This window comes from Tuber melanosporum (assembly GCF_000151645.1).
Source record: "Tuber melanosporum whole genome shotgun sequence assembly, scaffold_41, strain Mel28".
Classification (NCBI taxonomy): domain Eukaryota; kingdom Fungi; phylum Ascomycota; class Pezizomycetes; order Pezizales; family Tuberaceae; genus Tuber; species Tuber melanosporum.
The window spans coordinates 312,764-334,394 of record NW_003299086.1 but is presented as its reverse complement, the minus strand read 5'-3'; the positions used below and the strand labels follow the sequence as shown (position 1 = coordinate 334,394).

The window sequence follows — 21,631 nt, the reverse complement described above, 5'->3', positions numbered from 1 at the left end:
ATGTACTTTTACCTAGTGAATCACAGTTCACCTTCTCAGATGGCGGACTGTTGAATTGACGCCATTGGATGCATCTTACCTCACAAATGTAACTTTGTCACCTAGGGCACCTTTTTCAAGCCCTTGCATGTCCTCACAGAAAATATCAGTCATGGTAGCCAAGACTATTTTCTACCCCACAAAGGTAAGGTGATCATGATTCACCTCCTTCTTTTCCTTTCCTGTAGTCTAAGAACAAAAATACACCTTCGAAGCATGGTCTTCCTCGCATCCTTCTGTGACGTAATGAAGTACTGCATAAGTCTTCTATGATTTGGTGCACAGCTGGTTTGGGTTCTCCTAAGGCTTTTCCCCATGTGAGAGTATAAATGACCACTGTTCTCTTAATGTATTAGTGGCTCCCTTTTTTGGCTGCCATTCCTCCCAACAGTTAGTCTGCTGCACGTCTCGATTAATCTCCTGCGTATTCCATTTACACCTTTTCTAATATAGAATGATGACTGATTGCTATTCACTAAATTCGTTAGAATTTCCTGTCTTCTCATGCATACCGAAAACATTATTCCTTAATTCAGGTTAGTCTTCTGTGCATCACATTTACTCCTTTTTGTAGAGAGTCTAATTGGCTATTAGCATGCCGCGTACTACTACTGCCGAGTGCCGTACTGAGCTTAACCTTACTGGTTATGGGAGAACTGTCGCTGGGAGGAGATACCTTGCCACTCACATATTCATTCTCCAGAAGGGCCAGGAGAGGAATATGGTGAGCAGTTGGCAGACAGGCGACACTTTGTGGAATCAAGTATGGATGGAGGCCATCAGGCACGTTACTCTCCAAGGCTTCCAAGCCAAATTCAATACATCCTACAACAGCCCACATTAGGCTTTCCACCTCGCCCAGGACGTCCTCATTCTTAACGTGCTAAAGAAGGCAGCTGAGTCTCGTCGGAATACAAGGCTTAATTGTGATGAAAAGTAAGAGGAGGAAGGTGAGGGAGTCGGGGGTACATCGGGAACCGGATTGGGAGATGGAGGGACAGTTGTTCCTCCCCAACCAACCCATCACGAGGAGCGACCGGTGCAAATAACCTTTGTCATAACATCTGAGGCCGAACCTGAGCTGGTTCGCCAGCTCCGCTGGATTATGCATGGCACTAAAACACCAAACAAGAGTTGGCTAGTGATTCTCCAGTACCATACTTGGTAGGAGCTCAGCGAGATTGCCTGCCATTACCTAGATAAAGGGGAACATCTCTGGCAATTCATTGGGATTCTTTATGACATTAGAGATATGAGCATCACTCCCAATACTGCCGACCAAATCGAATTGATCAATGACGATCAAGTTAACACCCGGCTTCATCTCTTGTAGTAAACCACACTCACTATCGCCTGCTTCCTCCACATAGCAGCTATTGAACCTCCTGAGGGCGGCGACCCTCTGCGTCCCAATACAACTCTTGATGGGCGCACTAGAGGCTAGCTTGATCCCTGCCAAATCGACATTGCCATGTTCTATTACGAGCCAGATTCCGACTCTGAAGCGGAGGACCTTGTCGCATACTAGGTAAGATGCAGAGGGACCTTTTAAAAGTCTCATACCAGCTGGGAGAGGAGAATTCTAAGCAATAATCGAAATGTCCTAAGGTTCCAGGTGCACTCTGTGAAACTGATCTCGCATGCTCAGGTTAGGCATGGAGTGGCATATATGAACCATTAGGCAGGACAAGATGTCCCAAATGTGGCTCTTCCCCCATGCTTCCCACCTCCCAGATTTGAGGTGCCGCCAGATGGACATAGTGTTGAGGACCTGTAGGGGCTTGTTTGCACCAGACTGGGTTTTCTTTAGGCTTTCGGAACGCTTTTCTTTGATTCATGGACGTTCTTGGTTTTTCCTTTTATTTCTATTTATTGGTTTTAGGGCGTGGTGCTATAGCATTTTCTTGCTACGCACTGGCTTCTTTAGGTCTATGGTTGGTTGTTCTTTTGTTTCACGGAGCTTCCTGACTTTTGATCTTGTTCTCTGCATTTGCCGGAGGTTTTCTGGAGCTTCTTTGTACCGGGCAAGTCTTCTTTGGCCTTTCAGATTGAGTTTCCCAGGTTTCATGGACTTTACCGGCTTGCTTCTTTGTTTTGTTTTCATTTCTTCTATCTTCTAATCTGTTTCTTAATCCAGTCCACACTGTTATACAGCTTTCCTATATCTTATCCAGTAGTCTTAGATTTTAATGCGTTTAGTAGTCTTTTTTTTTTTAGAATGAGCCAGTGAAATAAAGAGCCTTTCTGAGATGCTAAACGTGACTTTTATCCTTGAACTCATCCTGGTATAGATAATCCAATCTTTTGAAAATGATAAGTTATGTTCATCTAGCCAAGTGACCAGCATATAAAATCCTTGCCTAGCAATCTTGAATCGACAATCTCTATCTGGCCCAGAGAGCATCTGTGTACGTCTTCATTGAGATATTCAGAGTCTAAAAGGTAATAGTATAGTCCAAGTACATGTAAATAATTCCCACAGCCATTGGGTTCTAGCCAGAATCTGTGCTTTAATATAAAGCTTCTTCCTCCACAGAAGGAAGGAGGGAGTTCATAGATTCTCTTGAAGACCTTTTACATAGACAGTTGATTCCTCACTCTGCCTCTGGATATTTCTTATAACTACAAACACGTAATAATGCCTGAAAATATGAGCAGAAGTTAGTAAAGCCTCCAGGAAGCCAAAGTGAGCTTTCTTAAGACTTGAAAATAACATTCTTAGTCACAGTAGCAGTAGTCTCCTGAGCCCAGACATCATAGTTGAGATTTTCAGTATCCTTTGTAGAGATTGAAACACCAGCACCGGAGATACAACAACGAATTGGCTCGTTAGTTGTGGAAGAGGAACTTATGGATATTGATGATAATAATGATGTTGGCAGATGTCCCTGTAGGGCTGAAAAACGACCCACATAATGTCTTCTGCAATAACAACAAAACACAATGAGTTAGGAGCAGGCTGAGATTTTGAGTGAATCTAATAATTTTAAAAATAACATACTTGCTTACAAGAAAGAGTATGGAGGACTCACAATCACTGCCTCTAAATGCCTCTTCACAGGGGATTTTGTCACAGGCAGCACAATTACATTCAGACCATCTCAGAGTTTATTCATCACACCTCTTACCCTATAATGCTGAAGAAGGAGAGTGGACCTTGTCAGCCCATTCTAGATATAATATGGTTAATGTGGACTTTCCGGCATCTCATATCGGGGTACCAGTTGTACTATGAGCAAAAAGCAATAGCCTGCATGGTGAGGAGAGAATAGTCTTTGAGAATATGGCAAATATAGTCCAGTATCATATATGGTTTATTAATCCCTTGGCAAAGCCTGCTGAAAACGATACACTTCTAGAAAGCTATTGGATAAAGGCAGCTACCAAGCTAAGTTGGCAGAATATAGAAATAGGAAAGTCAGTAATAACTTTTATAAGTCTGCTAATTTACAAAGAATGTTCTGTGTGAGACTAAGGATGGCTAATAAGATATATTTAGTTGAAATCGTAGCAGTCTAGTGCCAGGTCATACCTGGTTTCTGAGTCAAAGAATACAGTTGAGGGTATTTATGACTTTGTGCATAAAACACTGACTAAAATAAAGGTATGAGTTACCTATTTGCTAGAAAATGATTGGTTTACATGCCATCTAAGTAAACAGGAGTTTAGTAATTCTTAGATCGTCTACAATGGGATAGAGCAGTGCTTACACACACTGGAATCTGGTTTCCAATTTTCATCACCTGAGATAGAAAAGGTCTTATTTTATAAGTAGTATTGGAGTGTGAGAATGCGGAGAAGGACTGATAAAACATTTCTTAATCGCACTAAAGATGTCCTAATATGTCTTACTATGGCCTGTATGTATCACACTTTGAAGGCTTAGAGTTTTGGATTATTTGTTCAATATCTAGATTTCTAGGTTCTGATAGCCCAAAGTCAGTATCTATCTTTAACGGTCCCAATATACCGTTCTAGAGCATATGATACTAACCAGCAAATTTAGATGTTTATCTTTAATAGTATGTGACCTGGCAAGGACTACCTTCAAAAGTGAGGAAAAAACTGCTAGATAATATAAAAAAACATATTAAGCAAATACTGTGGGATAGTGGATTTATTCAGGATCAAGAGTCTCGTGTCCCACTAGAGTATAAAGAAGATACAACATATATTGACTTGCAGATTTCAGGAGATGAGAAAGGCAAGGAAGAGGGTAGTGATAATTCAGATCCTGAAGTAAGAGATACAGTTAAGGCTCTTGAAGAAGGATAGGATGAGGATGAATAGCGTCCCATTTGAGACGACATGTGACTTTAAATAAATAAATAATGATCTAGAGTATTTAATGATAAACATGTTAATATACCACTTAGAGTTAGATATCAATACTGTTAGGTAGAATGAGGCATCCAGGGAGAGTCAAATTTAGCCAAGCAAAGATTACAAAGTGCTATGAAGAAAGCAAGAGTGAAGTAGAACAGTGGAGGAATGCACCAGCACAATGGCAAAGAAGGAAATATGAGAACCAAATAATGTTACCAAAATACCAAGAGGTGAGCAATCTTGGTGCAGAGTACAGAAGGAGGAGAGTGGACAAGCACTACAAGCATCATCAAGAAATAGACTGACTATGGCGTGAAGGAGATGAACATCGTTGACAGATTTATTTAATATGTGGAAAAGTGTTGGAGTGGGATTAGGTCAAGGGTGGAAACAACTAGGGAGAAATAAGCAAGGGTAAACAAAGGCAAGAAAGTGACACCAAACAGTACATTGGGGACGTTCAAAGGTGTGTGGATAGGTGATAGATAGGAAAGAGATGTTTGAATCAACTGTGACAAAGGCACATTTTGGCTGTTGGAGAGTATGATTGAGTTGTGGAGCAGATATGGACAACAGAACAATTTCTGGGGGGAGAGGCAAGGACGGAGAAACTAGAAAAAAAGAGTCAAAGTTTTGATAGACCATACAACAGCTCAAAAGAAATGTTCTATGTCTAGAAGAGATTGCACGGTAAAGAAACACTAGACTAAAAAAAGTAAGATCCTGTAACTCCAGGAGCTATCCAGAGTTATGGGGCATAGACAAGAGATACAACAACTTGAGTTTTATAATTTGGCCCCCCATCCCTCATATGCCTCATGAGGTATAGGGGGAAAATATAATTTTTTCTGATGACTATACATTCACAAGTACCCAACTCCCTTAGGCTGTCTAGCTAATCTCCACATGTCAGACCAAAGATCCTCCATGTAACATATTCACAAGGTACTAATCATATTATCAGTAAAAGATACAATAGATAACAGGTGGCTTGCTCTACTAGAGAGAAGACGAGAGCTGCACACTAAAGCAGGCTTCAGTGGTGTACTGGAAAATAAAAGAGTTACCATTCAACCAAGTATATTGAAATACTGTCTGTCAAAGTCTGCCTTTTCCATCATGGAATCAGGCAGTCTTTAAATACACAAATCTTTTCATGTCTAGAATGAACAAAACTAATCAAAGGTATTAAACAATACACTTTAGTAAAACTACTTAAGTATCAAAGTGATACTTAAAACAAAACATAAAACAAAACCAAGTATCTAATGATACTTAAAACAAACTAAGTATCAAAACGATACTTAAAACAAACCATAAAACAAAATCATTGACCAAGTACTTGTACTGGTTACACTCTATAGTGAACTAGACTACTCTGTGGTTTGCTAACATCTACCTAACAGAAGTGTTTTAGCCACTGCATTTACAATGCAACTGTAGGAGTAAAAACTCTTTATCTCGTGGACATGTCAGTAGTGAGTTGTCATGCACAAGCAGATGTAATACCAACTATGAAACTCTCTACCTATATATACTTAGTCTTCTACAATCATCTGCAGCCTTTAAACATCTGTCCAGTTCTACTCTATTCCATATCATTCTAGATGTTGGCCACATAGCTTTTCCAATAGATACCTTAGAAGGTTGACTACTAATAGGTGCTACCTACAGTCAACCCTCCTAGAAGTAGGTCTAATTGTGATCTCAGACTAGTGTCTTAGAGTCCTTAACCATTCCCTAATACTATTACACTTTCGGGGCAATGGACTTCTGTTACCTCACTTATAGGCCTCTGGTAACCTCGCATACTACTTACTTCAATGTGGTATTACTCCGTCAGTTCTGGTCCGTTTTGCATGAAACCACCTGGAGACCATTCTCCAGGTTCTCCTCTGCCCCCTCATGTATTCTGCAGACAGCTTCCCATCGACCGGACGGCATGAGCATATATGGTGTTACCGGAATGTCTCCATTTGTAGACTATAATAAAATATGTATTTTGAAATATTATACAGTTTTTATACAGTGTTATACGGTATTATACAAAATTGTATAAATACAATTGACCACCCTAATAGCACTGCGTAGATTGTGTCACTCGTTGCACTCTATCCACGACTTCACCTTAAAAAGTTTCAACATCTACGAACTTCACTGTATTCCTCTCTCCCAGACACTCATACCCCACGACCACGCCTGCTGGATGAAAGGAGCTCTGGTATGATAGAGATCTGGATAGCTAACGAACCCAGATTCCGCGCCTTTGTTCTCGAAAGCGTGTTCCCTCAGTGGGGCATCTTGTTCTTTGGCGAGCATGTGAATTTCCGTTTTACCCGAGCACGGCAGAGCTTGGAACCAGTTCTATCCCTGTGACAAATTCTAGTTTGCACTTTACAGCTCGTATCCTATCATAACATTATTCGATTCCCCCCCCCCAGCCGTTCATTCTCGCCCCTCGTATCTCTTTTCTTCTGCCTTGCACGATAGATAAACATTTAGAATTTTTTTTTTCAGATCAAGAAATGTGGTGTACAATAGTGCAAGGATTCTTAAAACATTGTGAGCAACTATAGTATGTAAAGACTTAATGACCCGGCTCCACGAAATAGTACTATAACACACTTAGCAGATACCTACTAGCCACCACCACCGCGATAGACGTGAGCATGGAGTGTTTGTGTGGGGAGGGAGACTAACAAAGCGAGCTTCTCACGCCACACACTTGTCTCACCAACCTCGTAAATCGATTTGATGTAATAGCACGAAACACGCCAGTGAAGAAAAAAAGACTACCAAGATATACTATAGCAGGTATCGTATCCAACCAAAGGCCACAGAACTCCTGATATCATGTAACGCCGCCGAACGGCAAAGACCCCCCCATAGCACACCTCACGGGACCGGTCGGAATGAACGACCTCCGCCCGTCTCGATAAAAAGGCTACTCAACAATGATAATATGCAAGCATCAGGGGAGTCCTTCAACTCCCATACTAGTGACTCCCCCTCAGCCGTTGAAAAAAGAGGGACCAAAGAGCCCGAGCGTGGTGACGGTTTTCCATCCTCCAGTGAATCGGAGGAAAAGTAGAATAAAGAGGGTTTTTTTTTCCTTTCTCACTTTGGAACGATCCGATATTATAGTTATGTCAGAGCCAATGCCGTGTTGCTATGTGATAGACCTCGGTGCGAAATCAATCAAGAAAAAATATATCCATGGTATGATATTATAGATAACTGTACTGTTCAGTGGTAGACTAGACCGGACGCACCACACAAAAGACCCCTCCATGAAAAATAATAGTTAAACAGTATAATATAGAAGAATCCGGAATTGATTTATGACACTTCACTGCACTCCCTCCGCGAACGGACAAACAAGCTTGCCCCCCCATTTCTGGTACTGTATCATACAAGTACTCGGGGCGTACGACCCGGTAGGGCGCTCGGAATAGCACGATGCTTGAAAACAGACATACGGACAGAAAGTTCCTCCCCGCAAGTTACCGGGCTCGCCTAGTGATGAATTTGGACGTCCCGTATGAACTACTTGCTCCCCCCTTGTGTTAAACTTAAACTATATTATTCAGCCAGATCACAAATCCTCACTCGATAGACAAATATCTTGTTTTCCAAGCCCACGCCCTGCGAAGGATAGTCTACGTACCACCCCGGCTCGGCCGAGTGTTGGCGGAACGAAGGAACGTAAGTATGGAAACTCCGTTAAACAATATTGTGATAGAATCCCTCAATGGAGAAAGCCAAGTTGAAATCCCCCGCTCCCTAGAAAATGAATTGCCCAAAGATACTTATCTTCGGCTAGCCCGACTGTCGATAGCACTTTCCCGCACACGAGTAAAGCATAGATACGCCGAGATATGCGCCCCCCAGTCCTCACAACTGCTGGATTGGTGGTGGAAGAGATTGGTGGATTCGGCAGTGGTGGGTACCCTTTCGTCAACGATCACTCGACTTCTCGAACAACCCTGTTGGAGATATCGGATGCACATGAGTACGTCAGCTTGCAATACCAGTATGAAAAATTCCTTCCTATGTACTTTTCCCTTCGCTTGTACATTTTTTACTTCTACGCTCATTTTTATAAAACAATCGACAATATCATACCTCTTTTCTCTCTCATCTTCGCCAAAACCCTCAATTTCATCACTACCATTTCCAATAGCCATTTCCCCACTGATCCATAAAACACCATCAATGACTACTATGGATAACACTTTTTCGGATATCGCTTTGTTAGAGCCAATGCCCCGTTACTATGATAAGCTATCCGTTGGAATAGCTGCACTGTGCAGTGGCAGGCGAGGGCGGACACATCACATCCGAAAGACCCTCCGTGAAAATAAGAATCAAATATCGTGGTATCATAGAAGAAGAGTCTGGGATTGGCATACTTCACCGCGCCCAGCCGCGAATAGATAAATCAACTTGCCTGCTCATTTCTCGCACCCGGCAAAGCATTCAGAATAGCACATGTAAAGCGAACAGATAGACAGTCCCCCCCCCTCGTACCGGGTTCATCCAGCGAGGGATTTGGACGTCCCGTATGACCACTCCCGCCTTGAGTTATCATAATAACTATATTCACCTGGATCACAAAACATCACTCGATGCACGTTGCACAAACACCTTTTTTCTAAGTCCACTCCCCGCACAGAACACTGCACCGGCTCAGCCGAATGTTTCGCCAAACTCTAGAACGTATGGAAAACTCGTTAGACAATATATGACATGATGGAATCCTCCAATCGAGGAACCCGCGTTGACATCCCCCACTGCTTAGCAGAAATTTGCCAAAGATACCATTTCCAGGGTCCGGCCAACCCCACCGTTGACAGCACTTGCCCGTGTCCGGGTATACTACAAACGCAGCGATATATATCATATGCCCCCCAGCCCTTAACGCTACTGGACTAACGATGGAAGAGATCGGTGGATTCGGGAACGGTGGGGTGGTGGAACCTTTCCATCAAAGATTACCCTTTCGAACGACGCTCCACCGACCCGTGAAACACCATCAATGGCTGCCATGGATAACACTTTTTCGGAGCTATGATAGATCAATGGTTTCACAAAAATCGGGAAGCCCTATATATATACCTCTAGCTACCGGTAGCCTGCGCTCCGGATATGAGAATACGGTTACATTACGAGTGCAAATCTGAGATTGCACCCCCCCCCTTCGCCGCCTCCTTCGCCTCCTTCCGGACCTTAGGAAGGCCGTCGTCTTATATTTGACAGTAGCCCTCACCCCATCCACTCTTTCTTACGTCTCCGAACTCCGGTTTTCCGAGGCTTTTAGCGACAACCCAGCCCTCGATGGAGACTGTCGGAGTGCACGCGTCGAGAATGATATGCCCGCGGCATTTGATGGGCGGAAGGATAATGCGTGGGAGGGTTGGACTGTAATTGCGGAGTTGTGACGCTGCATATGGGCTCTGAGCTAGCGCGTCGGGTTTGCCGTTGCCGGGGGTTATGACCAAGTCGTCTGCTGTTCGCCTGATCTTGTTCTTCGTGTCAGCGTGGTCGTCGATGCCACAACGGAAGGCGACGGATGAGTACTCGAGGTCCTCGTGGTATTTGGATGACTCCTCTGTGAGTCTCTGCGGATAGCCGGGGCGCCTATAGCGTTGTGAGAAGCGGCAGTAGTCTTTGCGTTGGTTGCCGTCCGTGGGGCGCGAGACGAACATGGGGTATTTTTCATGATTCGTGCACGGGGCGATTATAGCACCGGGCCCTTGTTCGGTGGGGAGCTGGCGGCGGCGTGGGCATTCATAGTCGGGGGGATTGGAAAACTTCGCCAACACCCCCGGTGCAGTCTTTTAGGATAGCAGAGCGGGCGTAGGCGATGGCCATGAAGCCCATTGGTGTGCCCCTCTCGATCACCAGAGGAGCTCCGCCGTTCGGATTTAGGTTCGATTAGAGTTGTTCAATGGCGGAAAAACGACTTCACTATCTAGAGGAGTCTGTAGCAATCATCAGGTGGTAGAGTTTTCTCGGCTGAGCCTTCTCCTTCTCCGTCAGGACGCCCCGCATGTGGTGTGGGTTTTCGAAATAGATATCCGGTACTCGGGGAACAAATGGAATATCGTCCAAGAGCTTCGAAACCTTCTCTCTAAGAGCGATGGACCCAGAAACAATAACAGCCCGCTCTCCACTCCTTTCTTTGGTGTATTCCGCTAAAAACAAAGAACTTCTAGTTTCTAACCTCACGAATTTTCTTTTTGAAACTAGGCGGGAGTTTGGACCTTGGTAAGTTAGAACCTTCTATCGGGGTTGGTACCACTGCTTCGTGCAGTGGGCTCGCAGAATGTTTGGCGATAAGTTAAGTGTGACGGACGATACATGATATGAATATTTAGGTGATCTAGAATTGCTTAGTATGAACAATTCAAATGGAATAAGGAGAGGCGTCTTACCCTTCCCCCCCGTCATCGTGTAATAGTCCCCTCCAACAAACTCCTTCATAGTGATGGACTCGATCATGGGGGTTCTGCTCGAGCATGATCTGATCGAGGGGACCCTCATGATTGAAGGAACGATCAACTTTTCCTCACTGCCATTGCAGTATGTTAACATCGTGCGTAAAACCTTTACTCTCAACCAACTTAAAACTTGGGTTGGTTTCGACAGTCATCACGGCCATCAATCATCCGTATTCCTTTATTCCGAGGAACCGACTTGGTGCCCGGGCGCCCCCCCCCCCGGTTCCTGTGCAAGTATAAATGGACTTGAGTCTGATTGCTTCGGTTTTGCGAGTCTGCTGTTTGTCTATAGTCGACCGATAGTAAGCGACAGAAGGAAATGCGGATGCTTCTGTAATTCACGCACACTGTTTGTTGGGTGCGAGAGAGAGAGTTGTGAGTGAGAGCGTGAACTTCCTTCCTGAAGTTGCGTTCCGCAGGTTACCATTCACCCGCTCCAAAGTCGTCTCCGCCGAAAAGGGGATTTGCTCTTCTTGTCGAGTGAGGATTTATGAGTTTCCCCCTACAAATCATAGAGGGTTGTTGAGATAGAGAAAAAGCGGCAGTCTACCGTGTTATCCGGGTTTTCGCTAAACTGTGATCCCCATGGCGCAAGCACCTGATAGGGATCCTGAGACATCAGGTTTCTAACTTTTTGATAGGGAAAGGTCAACAAACAGCAAAAAAAACTACCAGTCGCGTCAAAACTACAAAAATGAATGGTTAATCACCCCCTAATTTTTAACCCTCTACTTCTTAAAGAAACCTATACTATCTATATACTTACTCAGATTGGCTAATAAAAAATAGGAAAAAGTAGAAACCAGGTAAGGGAAAAAGAAAAAAGAGTGTTTCGTTAGGTTCTTATACCAAATAGGCCTTGTCTCGAGACACCCCATGTGTGCCCCCCCCTCCTCCAACGATTACTTCTCTGCGACCCACGCTCTGTTCACCCTGAAAGGTCCCTCATCTCGACTCTCATCCGCTTTCGTGATCGCCCCACCCCCTCCTGCAGGTTTTTAGAACCCCAACCCAGTCTATCATCCATAGCTCCAATTGGTACCCGTGAACTTCAACGGTCAAATTAGGAACAAGTAAATCTTCCGGAATATCATGATGTAACTGAGGGGGGGGGGGGTGTTTGTGGTTCTTGTGTAGATATGACACTTGCATTGAACTATTAAGGCCCTGTTTGGCAAAAATGGAGCCATTTAATTTCCCCATATAAAGCGACCATTTCCCTCAATTTTAAATTTTTGGATCGCAACTGGTGTTTGGCAAATCAGAAACCTATTGACCATTCCATTCTGATAACTAAACATAACCATTTCAAATAGAACTGTTCTCCTCCAAACTCTAATAAAATGAAATTTTTCATATCTGTACAAAATATAGTTTAAGAAGTTGTATAATAGGACAATATGCTACATGATAATTCCATTTATTAGTGGTTCATACTCAGTTTTCTTACCACAAGCTATTCAACAATATAGATTACCAATTTCATACCACAATTGTACAATGAGACATGCAAATTGGATTCATGTCAGTGGTATATATTTATGAAGAAAAAGAAAAAAACTAACAAGTAAATAGACTCAGAATCATCTAGGCTAATCGAGATTCGTTTTAGATGGAGATTTGTCTTGGAAGGCTGAAAGAATTACTCATTTCACCTATGACTACTAAGAGTAAGGTAAAGTAAAGTAGAATAGAAAGAAGAATATTATATTGTTAAAGTCTCTTCTCTGTTGCTTGATGATGTCTAAAAGTTTGGGAGGCTCTTCAATATTTATATTCTACGTCTAAGTATTCATGGACTACATCTATTTCTCATACAAATTATGTATCTCTTTAACTATAAGTCACAATGTCAGGTATTCTCCTGAAGTGCAAACACTAGGAGATCTTGAAAACCATCACACTCTCTTCAGTAATTACTATTTTGTAAGTTAGGAACCTTACTGTTCCTAATAGTAATTATATGATCTTTAGAGTTATTAGACTTTTAGCCTAGTTCTTAAGTCAAACTGAGTTGGCCCCAATTGTCTCTCCTATTAATAAAACAATCAGTTTCATCTATGGGTCATGTCTGCAGGAGTAGTTGTAGGTGCAACCTTCCTAGGTTGCTAACTTTAAACCTCCATAACTCCTGATCCAACAAACAAATATATAGTAGATAACTTCCTACTAATTTCCCACAACCCATTCTACCGGATTGGCAGATAATTCCTTGGTTGGTAACTCCTGGTTGTTCTAGGTAACAGGTCTTTTGTTGTTGTTTGATATTGGAGATAGTTCCTGCAACCACAACTGATTCCTGGACCTAGTTGTAACACTTCACAAAGTCCATTGACTTCTTTTGTAGTATCCCTCAGAGTTCTAAACACTTTTAATTATTGTAGGATAGATATTAATGTGTTGGTTCTTGGTAGAGATCCTCTAACATTCAATAATATGCCTTTGTGCAAAAATGTCCCATTACTTACAGCTTATACCAATTATGTTCCATTTTTAAAGCCAGGTAACTCTTTGGGTTATTGATGGATTTACTCTGTTCCACTTCTCAGACCTTACTGAAGGTCCCCTCTCATATATCCTGTGAACAGGATCCAGCCAGATTGATGGTAGCGACATGTATGGTATTATCCTGACACCTTCAATTCTGTGGCATTATAGTCACAAGACGCAACTAAGATAGATATGTATGATGATGATCTGCAGGACCTGTGTGGGGGCCTGTGTAGGATATTGGAGACTAGAGATTCCGATTCTGAGTAGGATTACCATACTTAGTGTAGTTCCTAGATATTGGATTCTGGTACTCCTAATTGCACTTGAAATAGGAGAATATTTAAAAAATTGTTGTTTCAGTATAATATAAAGCGGTTTTCTTGGTAGGTGTAACCGGTACGGGTACTTGGTTATTGGTTTTGTTTTATGTTTTGTTTTAAGTATCGCTTTGATACTTGGTTTGTTTTAAGTATTGTTTGATACTTGGTTTTGTTTTATGTTTTGTTTTAAGTATCGCTTTGATACTTGGTTTTGTTTTATGTTTTGTTTTAAGTATCGCTTTGATACTTGGTTTGTTTTAAGTATCGTTTGATACTTGGTTTTGTTTTATGTTTTGTTTTAAGTATTGCTTTGATACTTGGTTTGTTTTAAGTATCGTTTGATACTTGGTTTTGTTTTTGTTTTGTTTTAAGTATCGCTTTGATACTTAAGGAGTTTTACCAAAGTGTATCGATTGATACCTTTGACTAGTTTTGTTCATGCTAGACATGAACAGATTTGTGTATTTAAAGACCGCCTGTTTCTACGATAGAAAAGGCAGACTTTGACAGACAGTATTTCAATATACTTAGTTGAATGGTTACTTCTTTGTTTCCCAGTACATCCTCGAAGCCTCCTTTAGTTCTCAGCTCTCGCCTCCTCTCTGGAAGAGCAGGCCACCTGCCAACTATCGTACTTAGTGCCGATAACGTGATTAGCACCCTGCGAACACGTTACAGTAGGGTAGCTGTAACTATAGCTGAAGAACTACCTGTAATGTAAGACTGAATTTGATATGACTGTAGTGACTCAGTAGTGTGTTTTGATCAGAAAATGTTTCCACTTGAGAAGTGAGCATAAAACTAAATCTATATCCTTTTTCTGCAAAAGCTAAAACCTTATAGCCTAATGGAATAGGCTTTCCAGGAATTGCAATAGTGTGAAATGATCTCTCAACAAATCTGATCATTATTTCATCAATTGCACAGTGGTTGCAGGTATAAGATACTGTTGGAATATCTTCCGCAACTCATCTGCTAATGGTAAGAGCTTATAATACTACTACTATCTTGGAAGGGATCTCACTGGGGCAGAAATGTGGAAAAAAGTCTTGATTTGTTCAAACATTTGGAGTGACATAAAGGTGATTATTCTATTAACCTTATTAATATACATTAATATTATAATTAAACAAAGTACACTTGTACCCTCCTATCTGGGAGAGCCAGAATTCACAAATTACGTCAGAAACAACTGGGTAAAGAGGACAGCAGGTTAGGTGAGTGGAGGGGAATTTAGAATTCCTAGAAATTCATATGCAGTAGCAGGGTATCCGGATTATTGAGATCTAGGATGGTAGAGTGTGCATGTGTTTGAAAAGCTCAAGATAGAAGAAACAAAAAGAGAAAGAAGAAAATTATGATAGCTAAGAGAAAATGAATGTCTTACCAGTGAACTGGCCCATGATCATCCCGCCGCTAAAAATTCAGCATACTACCACTTTTGGGACTATGCACTCCCATGTATATTACGATTCCAAGCCAAATTTTCAGATGTTCAATTGTGATATCCTTCCATGGTCTTCGTCCCTGCTCTCCAGCCTCTTTCCCATGCGCATATAAATTTGTATTCTGAACCAGCGAAGAAAGAATCTCATTTGTAAAAAAGAGACTAAAATAGCTTCTGGCAGAGGGGATATTGGTATAGTTGGTATGTTGGCTACCGGGGTGGAATTCGGGACTGGTGGGAAAACTTTGAGGAAGAATTACCCTTCTCGCATGCGGTGGATGAATGTGTTTGATGGTATAATAATCCTAGTAGTAGAATGTTGCACTGGAGGAAGCATATTAGGGCACATATGGAGGTATAGGGCATAGCAGGGATTTAGGGCTCACATGTACGAGCAGAGTGTTCACTATAAAGTAAACATCTAGCTAGCAACCTCCATAGCAGAATTGAACCACAACGTACCTTTCTCACGACCACATCTGCGCACGATCATAGCCGACCTCCATAAGTGTTGATATGGGGTAAATGGCGGAACAGGCGGAAGGGATAATGTACCCCTGGATTCGGTAATACTTCTTGAAGGGTTCGGTGAAGGTATTTCTCGCTCCGGTGTGTGCTGACTTCTACCTTCATCTTTCTCATGGTCGGCAGGTTCGGTGTTGGTACTGCTCTCTAAGCCATTCACACTTTGACACAGAATCCAGACCGCTTCTTCGCTACTGTCATCTGGATCCATATTTAGAACATGGTGAAAGATTGTGAAATCGTAAAGGTTTGCGGTGCGGTGAAGGGTTGTAGTATCATGAAGGTTCACCATGATCACATCATAAATCCTCACACTTTCTTAATTGGGACATCTAATATCGTTTCTCCTTGGCCTGCAAATCTATACGCTTATTGGTATCGTATTGCTGCACCTCTATTGATGTTTCCCTATACGTCTTGGCCCCCCCCTCCCAGGCCGTAATTCGAAAACAAGGTAAGGGTTCCGAAGGTCACCTGGCGTCCTTGGAAGTGACGGGGAACCTTGGCACGGTCAAATAGGGTACGATACCTCCTCGCCCTTCTAGACAGCAAAGTGCGACGGGATCTGCTCGGGGCTAGGCATAGTACTCATCACTTTCAATCACCCCGTGCGATGGGCGTGCAGACCTTACTGATTTTCTAGCCGGCTAACACGTAGGCTCCTGCATGGTGTAGGAGCTCGCTTTCAAACGACATCAGAATCGAATGCCAACGAGCGGTAAGAATCATGGTCATCCTATCATTACAAACCAATATGTTTACAGTGATCCCCGCTCCGCTATCGTCGGGTTGTCTAGGTGTCGCCGGCATGTGCAGGCCCCGACCTTGCCGATATCTTGTGGGCAATGCCCTGCCGTTCACCTCATGCATCACCAGGGTGGAGTGGAGATTGGATCAAGACGTGGAATTGAGACTCTGGGGAGGGGACGGAAAGTTGGGGTTGGGAGATCTAGTAACGATAGATTCAAAGCATTGGGAGTATTCTCTATCCTGGGAGGCTTCTCATAAGTCGAGAGGTTCCGAGAGCATGGACGGATTGTTCGTACATTTCCAAATACTATTAGTAATAAGGCTTTTGTCTCTTACCGCCTCAGTATCAGTGCCAAACCCAAACCCATACGATACCTCTAACCCTACGCCCCATAGATGCATCATATTGGAAAGCAAATATCATAATAATAAATATGTTTGGATAATTATCTAATGCACAATACCACTCATCTAAAACGTTCCCCTATTAGAACAATCAAGCTTCTCTCATTCTGACCTGGATAGTGTTTGGATTACGAATTATCACTATAGCCATAGCAGTAGAATTGCACTTTTTTAGTGCTAACCCATAACTAGGTGGAAGACGTTAACCCATAACGGATGCAAGCCGTGGGTGAGGATACCGGTATGTCTAGTTTAACCAATAGATTGACTACCTATCTTGACCTTGCATGAAGGCTGCAAACAGATGATCATTACGCATCACTCGCTAGACATTGCTAGTCGCTAAGCATCACCAGAACATCCATTCCCTCATCATTTCGTATTCATGCGAATTCATCAAAAATGATAGACCACCATGCAAGCTAAATCTACTCTGATATAATAATACAAGGAACAAAAAAAGGACAGCTAAAATAAACCAAATTCGTCTTCGCCTCCCTTCCGTTCACAAAGTACGCAGCCGCCCTGGACCCTGTGTCTGATAAGGGCGGCATGCGTAACTTTGGTCCCCACGCTGCGTCCCATTACACCTAGTATTTCTTCCTCCGCACCATGGCCGCATACCTCAGGCACATCCGCCTCGCTGCCGTGAGCAATCACAAGACAGCGTACGTGAAAGATGTGTCGGCAGGCAAAAGCTATGAGAGTATCTTTCTCTATATTATTATCAGCTAAGTTTCGTGATTGGAGAAAAGAAAGATTTGCTATCATACCTGTGGGTTCGAAGTCGACCTTGCATACTCCACATGCATATCTCCCGCCAACACCAAGACCAATTTCCTCCCTCTCGAGTTCAACATCCCGAACTGTCCCGCCGACCTCAGTAGCTGGGCCTTCAACCTCGGTGCTAAGGTGAAGCTCTCGCTCGATCGCAACTTCGAATTTGACACCCCGTCGCTGCCCTTTGCGGAGCTCTTCCATGCCTCTTGCCACTTCGCTTCTAAGGACTTTTGCAACTCCGTCGCAGATGCTCCATTGTACGCCGTACTCTTTCAGGATCTTTCCTAAGGCGGCTTTAAGCCCCTCGATTTCTAGCCCTGTCGGAATCCTCCTTACTAGAGTGATCGGATCAATAGTGGTTCCAACGTTCTCAAGCAGCCCGCGAATAAACTTTGGCTTGTCCATAGAGTAATCCAACAGGTCATTCCAAAGATCCGGATCATCCTGAGTCTTTGCAAATGCTATAGCCTGAGAGACATCGGCCAACTTGTCGATAATAAGGAAGAGCGCACGCTTAGTTTGCCCGGTCTTAGAGAGCAGATGAACCAACTCTGGTATATAGTTTCGCCTCTCGCACACTGCAGATGCCTTCTCTAAGGAGTATGAATGACTGTCCTTAAGGAAGTCCATTAGTAACGGCCGGTCGTACTCGGCAAACAATTCGACCATCAAGTCTCCAAATTCTGCTAATATTCCTCCTCCTCCAATTCCAATGCCCTCTCCACCCATCCCAGAACTATCTCCGGCACTACCTATCCACAATCGACGGAGATAAAAAAACAAAAATAACTTTCCACCGGCAACCTTGTCGTCGTCTAGCTGCCGCACCACCATCTTCGGTCCAACAATGCCATGTCCAGCCTCTTGTACCAACAAGCCAATCGCCTCCTCCGTTCCCCCCTCCAACTCAGCGATACTGGCGTTCTGCATCTGCTCATCAGACACCCGAAGCTTTATGAAAGATAGGATATCGTCCTTGACAGCATCGACAAGACGGAACTCCCTGATGAGTTTGAATGCCTCGTCGGCATTCTTGAGTATGACATAGAATTTCAGTGCATTCCTGGGCTCGGCGACGGCCATAAATAATTTCGCAAGGCACTCTTGCAGTATTATCCAGTCCTCATCTCCTTCATAAACGTCATCTTCACGGTTGTCAAGCTTCCTCTCAACGGCATTGATGATAGTCCGGGGATCGTACAACGACCTCGAGCCCTCCGGTCTCCAGTCATGCACAAGAAGCTTTTGGAATCGCCGTCGATCATGTGTGAGATAATGCGCCAAAACGATCTCATATATCACGCTTGGCAGTGGCGGTGATAATGGCGTGCTAGGTATGTAAGGCGTGATTTCCTCTATTTTTCCAGCTGCTTCGAACACCCACACCCAGTGCTCCCATCTTCCTGACACTCCCAAAACTTTCCTGCATACAGCGCCGGCCGTAGTCCAGTCACCGACATCAATCAAGCTCCGCAGCCATAACTCGCCAATTCTCCGTTTTTCTTTTTCCGCGGCGGAGGACATCTGAACAACCTTATGTCTGCCGCCACTGATGGTTGAATCAGAGTCATAGGCTGGGTCCGAAGCATCAGCATCAACCACAATCCGCTCAATCTCATCGTACTCGCTTAAAGAGGCAGTATCGGACGAAATAATGTCGGGCTGCGCATCGACTAATTCCCACGCATCCTTGTACTTTTCCTTCTCCAACAGCCATCCAAGATGATCTTTTGGGCTTCTCTCAGTAGCAAACACTACATCATAGGGACTAGTAATATAGATTTTTTTGCCCGGGTATTCCTCCCACCCGACATCTTCCTTTTTCTCCTTCATTCCCCGGAGACCAGAAAGACTTCCCGAGGCCTTACTCGCACTCGCATTGCTGAAACTTTCTCGTCGAGACACGCTGCCCAGACTTCGCACACTCGCTGCGCTAGAAAATATCTGTGTAGCATTCATTCCCGCAGCCCACAAATAATTGCTTGCGGTACCTATACCGAGAATATCACCTTCTCCAGAAGCTGAAGGAGGGCGAGTGGTCATAGGTGGGTTAGTCGGTAAAACACCAAGGTGGTAATCACCAACAGCCAGGCCCTCGAATCTGCTCATCAATAATTCGTCCGCGCTTACTTCTTCTGACGTGTTAAGATCAATGAATCTCAACTCAGGAGTAAGTGCATTAGTTCGTCCACGGCGAGTGCGGGACCCGGAACTCGGGGAGGCCCCAGCACCAGCACTAGAAGAGGCCTGCCCAGGCTCAGGAGACGATGGTTTCTCTTCCTTAAGGTAAGCCAGGAGCAGAACAAGAGATGGGCTATACAAGGTCAAGCCAGAAATAGTGCAGTCGGTTTGCAAGCTAAAGAGTCATTGTCAGCATTATCTCTCGATGTCACTTTTCTTTCGGGCACCCACATGTGCACAATCTCTGCCCACCCAGCCCGCTTCTCCTCTTCCCCCGTTCCATCTCCCGCAAAAACATCCATAACCCAAATTGTACCACCCCATCCAACCAAGAGCTTCTCTCGTTGCCCCCAGTCAGTTCCAATCGAGGGCTTCCCTTTCACTGCTGTAGGACTGATGTCATCTGCGGTGCTCAGGGTCCGGCCATCCACATCATCTTCAGATAAATTACGCCTATCAATCCACTCGAGTCTCGGTTTGTGAACCGCCGCCAACTCCTCAGGAATACTTTCTGGCCTCTCGATTGCCGAGATTCGCTTCCAAGCGATCTCACCCACTGGCCGCCCACCAACCCCTAAACCTGGAATCCAACTCGCCAATCCAGGATTGACACCGATACTCGGACCTCCTTCACCTCCTTCAGTAACCTCTTCCTTTTTGATCTCTGGCGGTACAATATGAGATCTCATAATCTTAATCCCCTGCTCGTTTGTCCAGGCCACAAATCTCGGCGATTCTTTACTCCACGAGATCGCGGATATAGCGCCTTCCCCAGAATGTAAAACAGTATCCTTGCCACTACCACCTCCCAACCCCATCCATGCCATTCCGCCACCACCACCTGCTGGAGGTGCCACAGAGAGAATCAGGTTCCCCGCTAGTCCACCAGATATAAAGGTTCGATCGGTACGAAAGTTTGGCGACAGTGCTACTGATTGAATCGGGCGTTTGAAATTCTTGAAGGTAATTTCTGACTTGGAATATGGGGCAGCTGACGAATTGTTGCCAGGGTTGGCGGGAAGGAGGGGTACGATACAGACAAGGCCATCAATAGCAGAGGTCGCAACATGGATATTGCGGTCTTGGTGAGCGGCAAAACGCCGGATTTGAGCCGGGAGTGGAGGAGGGGGAGGCGGTGATACCGAAATGGAGGTTATCGAGGCGGAATGCGCATGGTAGACCCGTATGCTATTGAGTGATGGTAGCGATAATATATGCTATATAATAGATTCAAACGTTAATCAGCAATAGAGTCGACCGAGCCTAATAGGGATGAACATCGCAAGAAATGAGGCTCACAATGTTCCCGTTGTGGGTTCCTATAACCTAGTCGTACGGATTAGCGCTCAACTAGGGAACACGGCCAGAATGATACAAACCATCCTCTCGCCAAAGACCAAGCTCGCAGATACCGCATCGCCATTCCGATATACCCCTCCTAGCGACCGTGTTAAACGAGTGTACTTCAGACGGGGCTCCTCATCTTCCTCCTCTTCTTCCGTCGCTGCCTCCTGCCCTCGGTCCTGCCCCTCAATTTCCTGTTGCTCTTCCTCGCGTTGGAACTGACTGGGAGGTCGCGAAGATGACATTGTGTATAGGGCTGTACTCAGAACGAAAGGGAGATGGGAAAGGGGGCAAGTGAAGAGGAGAAAGCGGTGCGAATCCGAAGCTCCCAGATCAGAGCTTGGGAGACGTGTGTTGCACGACGACTGGCTGCTCATCACGTGACAAGGCTTGGCTGCGTTAAGACCATAACCAAACATTTATCACTACGGTCTCTTCCGGCGTTGCGAGATTCCGGAGTCGCGAGAGTGGCTGCAGAATTGTGGGAGTATGCATAATCCCAAGACCACACTAAACCT

The 21,631-nt window shown here is 44.2% G+C and overlaps 1 protein-coding gene; it reads right to left on the bottom strand.

Annotated features, from left to right (window-relative positions):
- Positions 1–17,168: 17,168 nt before the first annotated feature.
- GSTUM_00008038001 (uncharacterized protein) lies at positions 17,169–21,358 on the bottom strand (the record flags this gene model as incomplete). XM_002839815.2 has 7 exons in its annotated part: positions 17,169–17,524; positions 17,582–19,944; positions 20,001–20,317; positions 20,417–20,986; positions 21,069–21,095; positions 21,149–21,207; positions 21,337–21,358. The coding sequence occupies 7 exons, from the start codon at positions 21,356–21,358 to the stop codon at positions 17,277–17,279; spliced, it is 3,606 nt and encodes a 1,201-aa protein (XP_002839861.1). The 3' UTR covers positions 17,169–17,276.
- Positions 21,359–21,631: the final 273 nt, after the last annotated feature.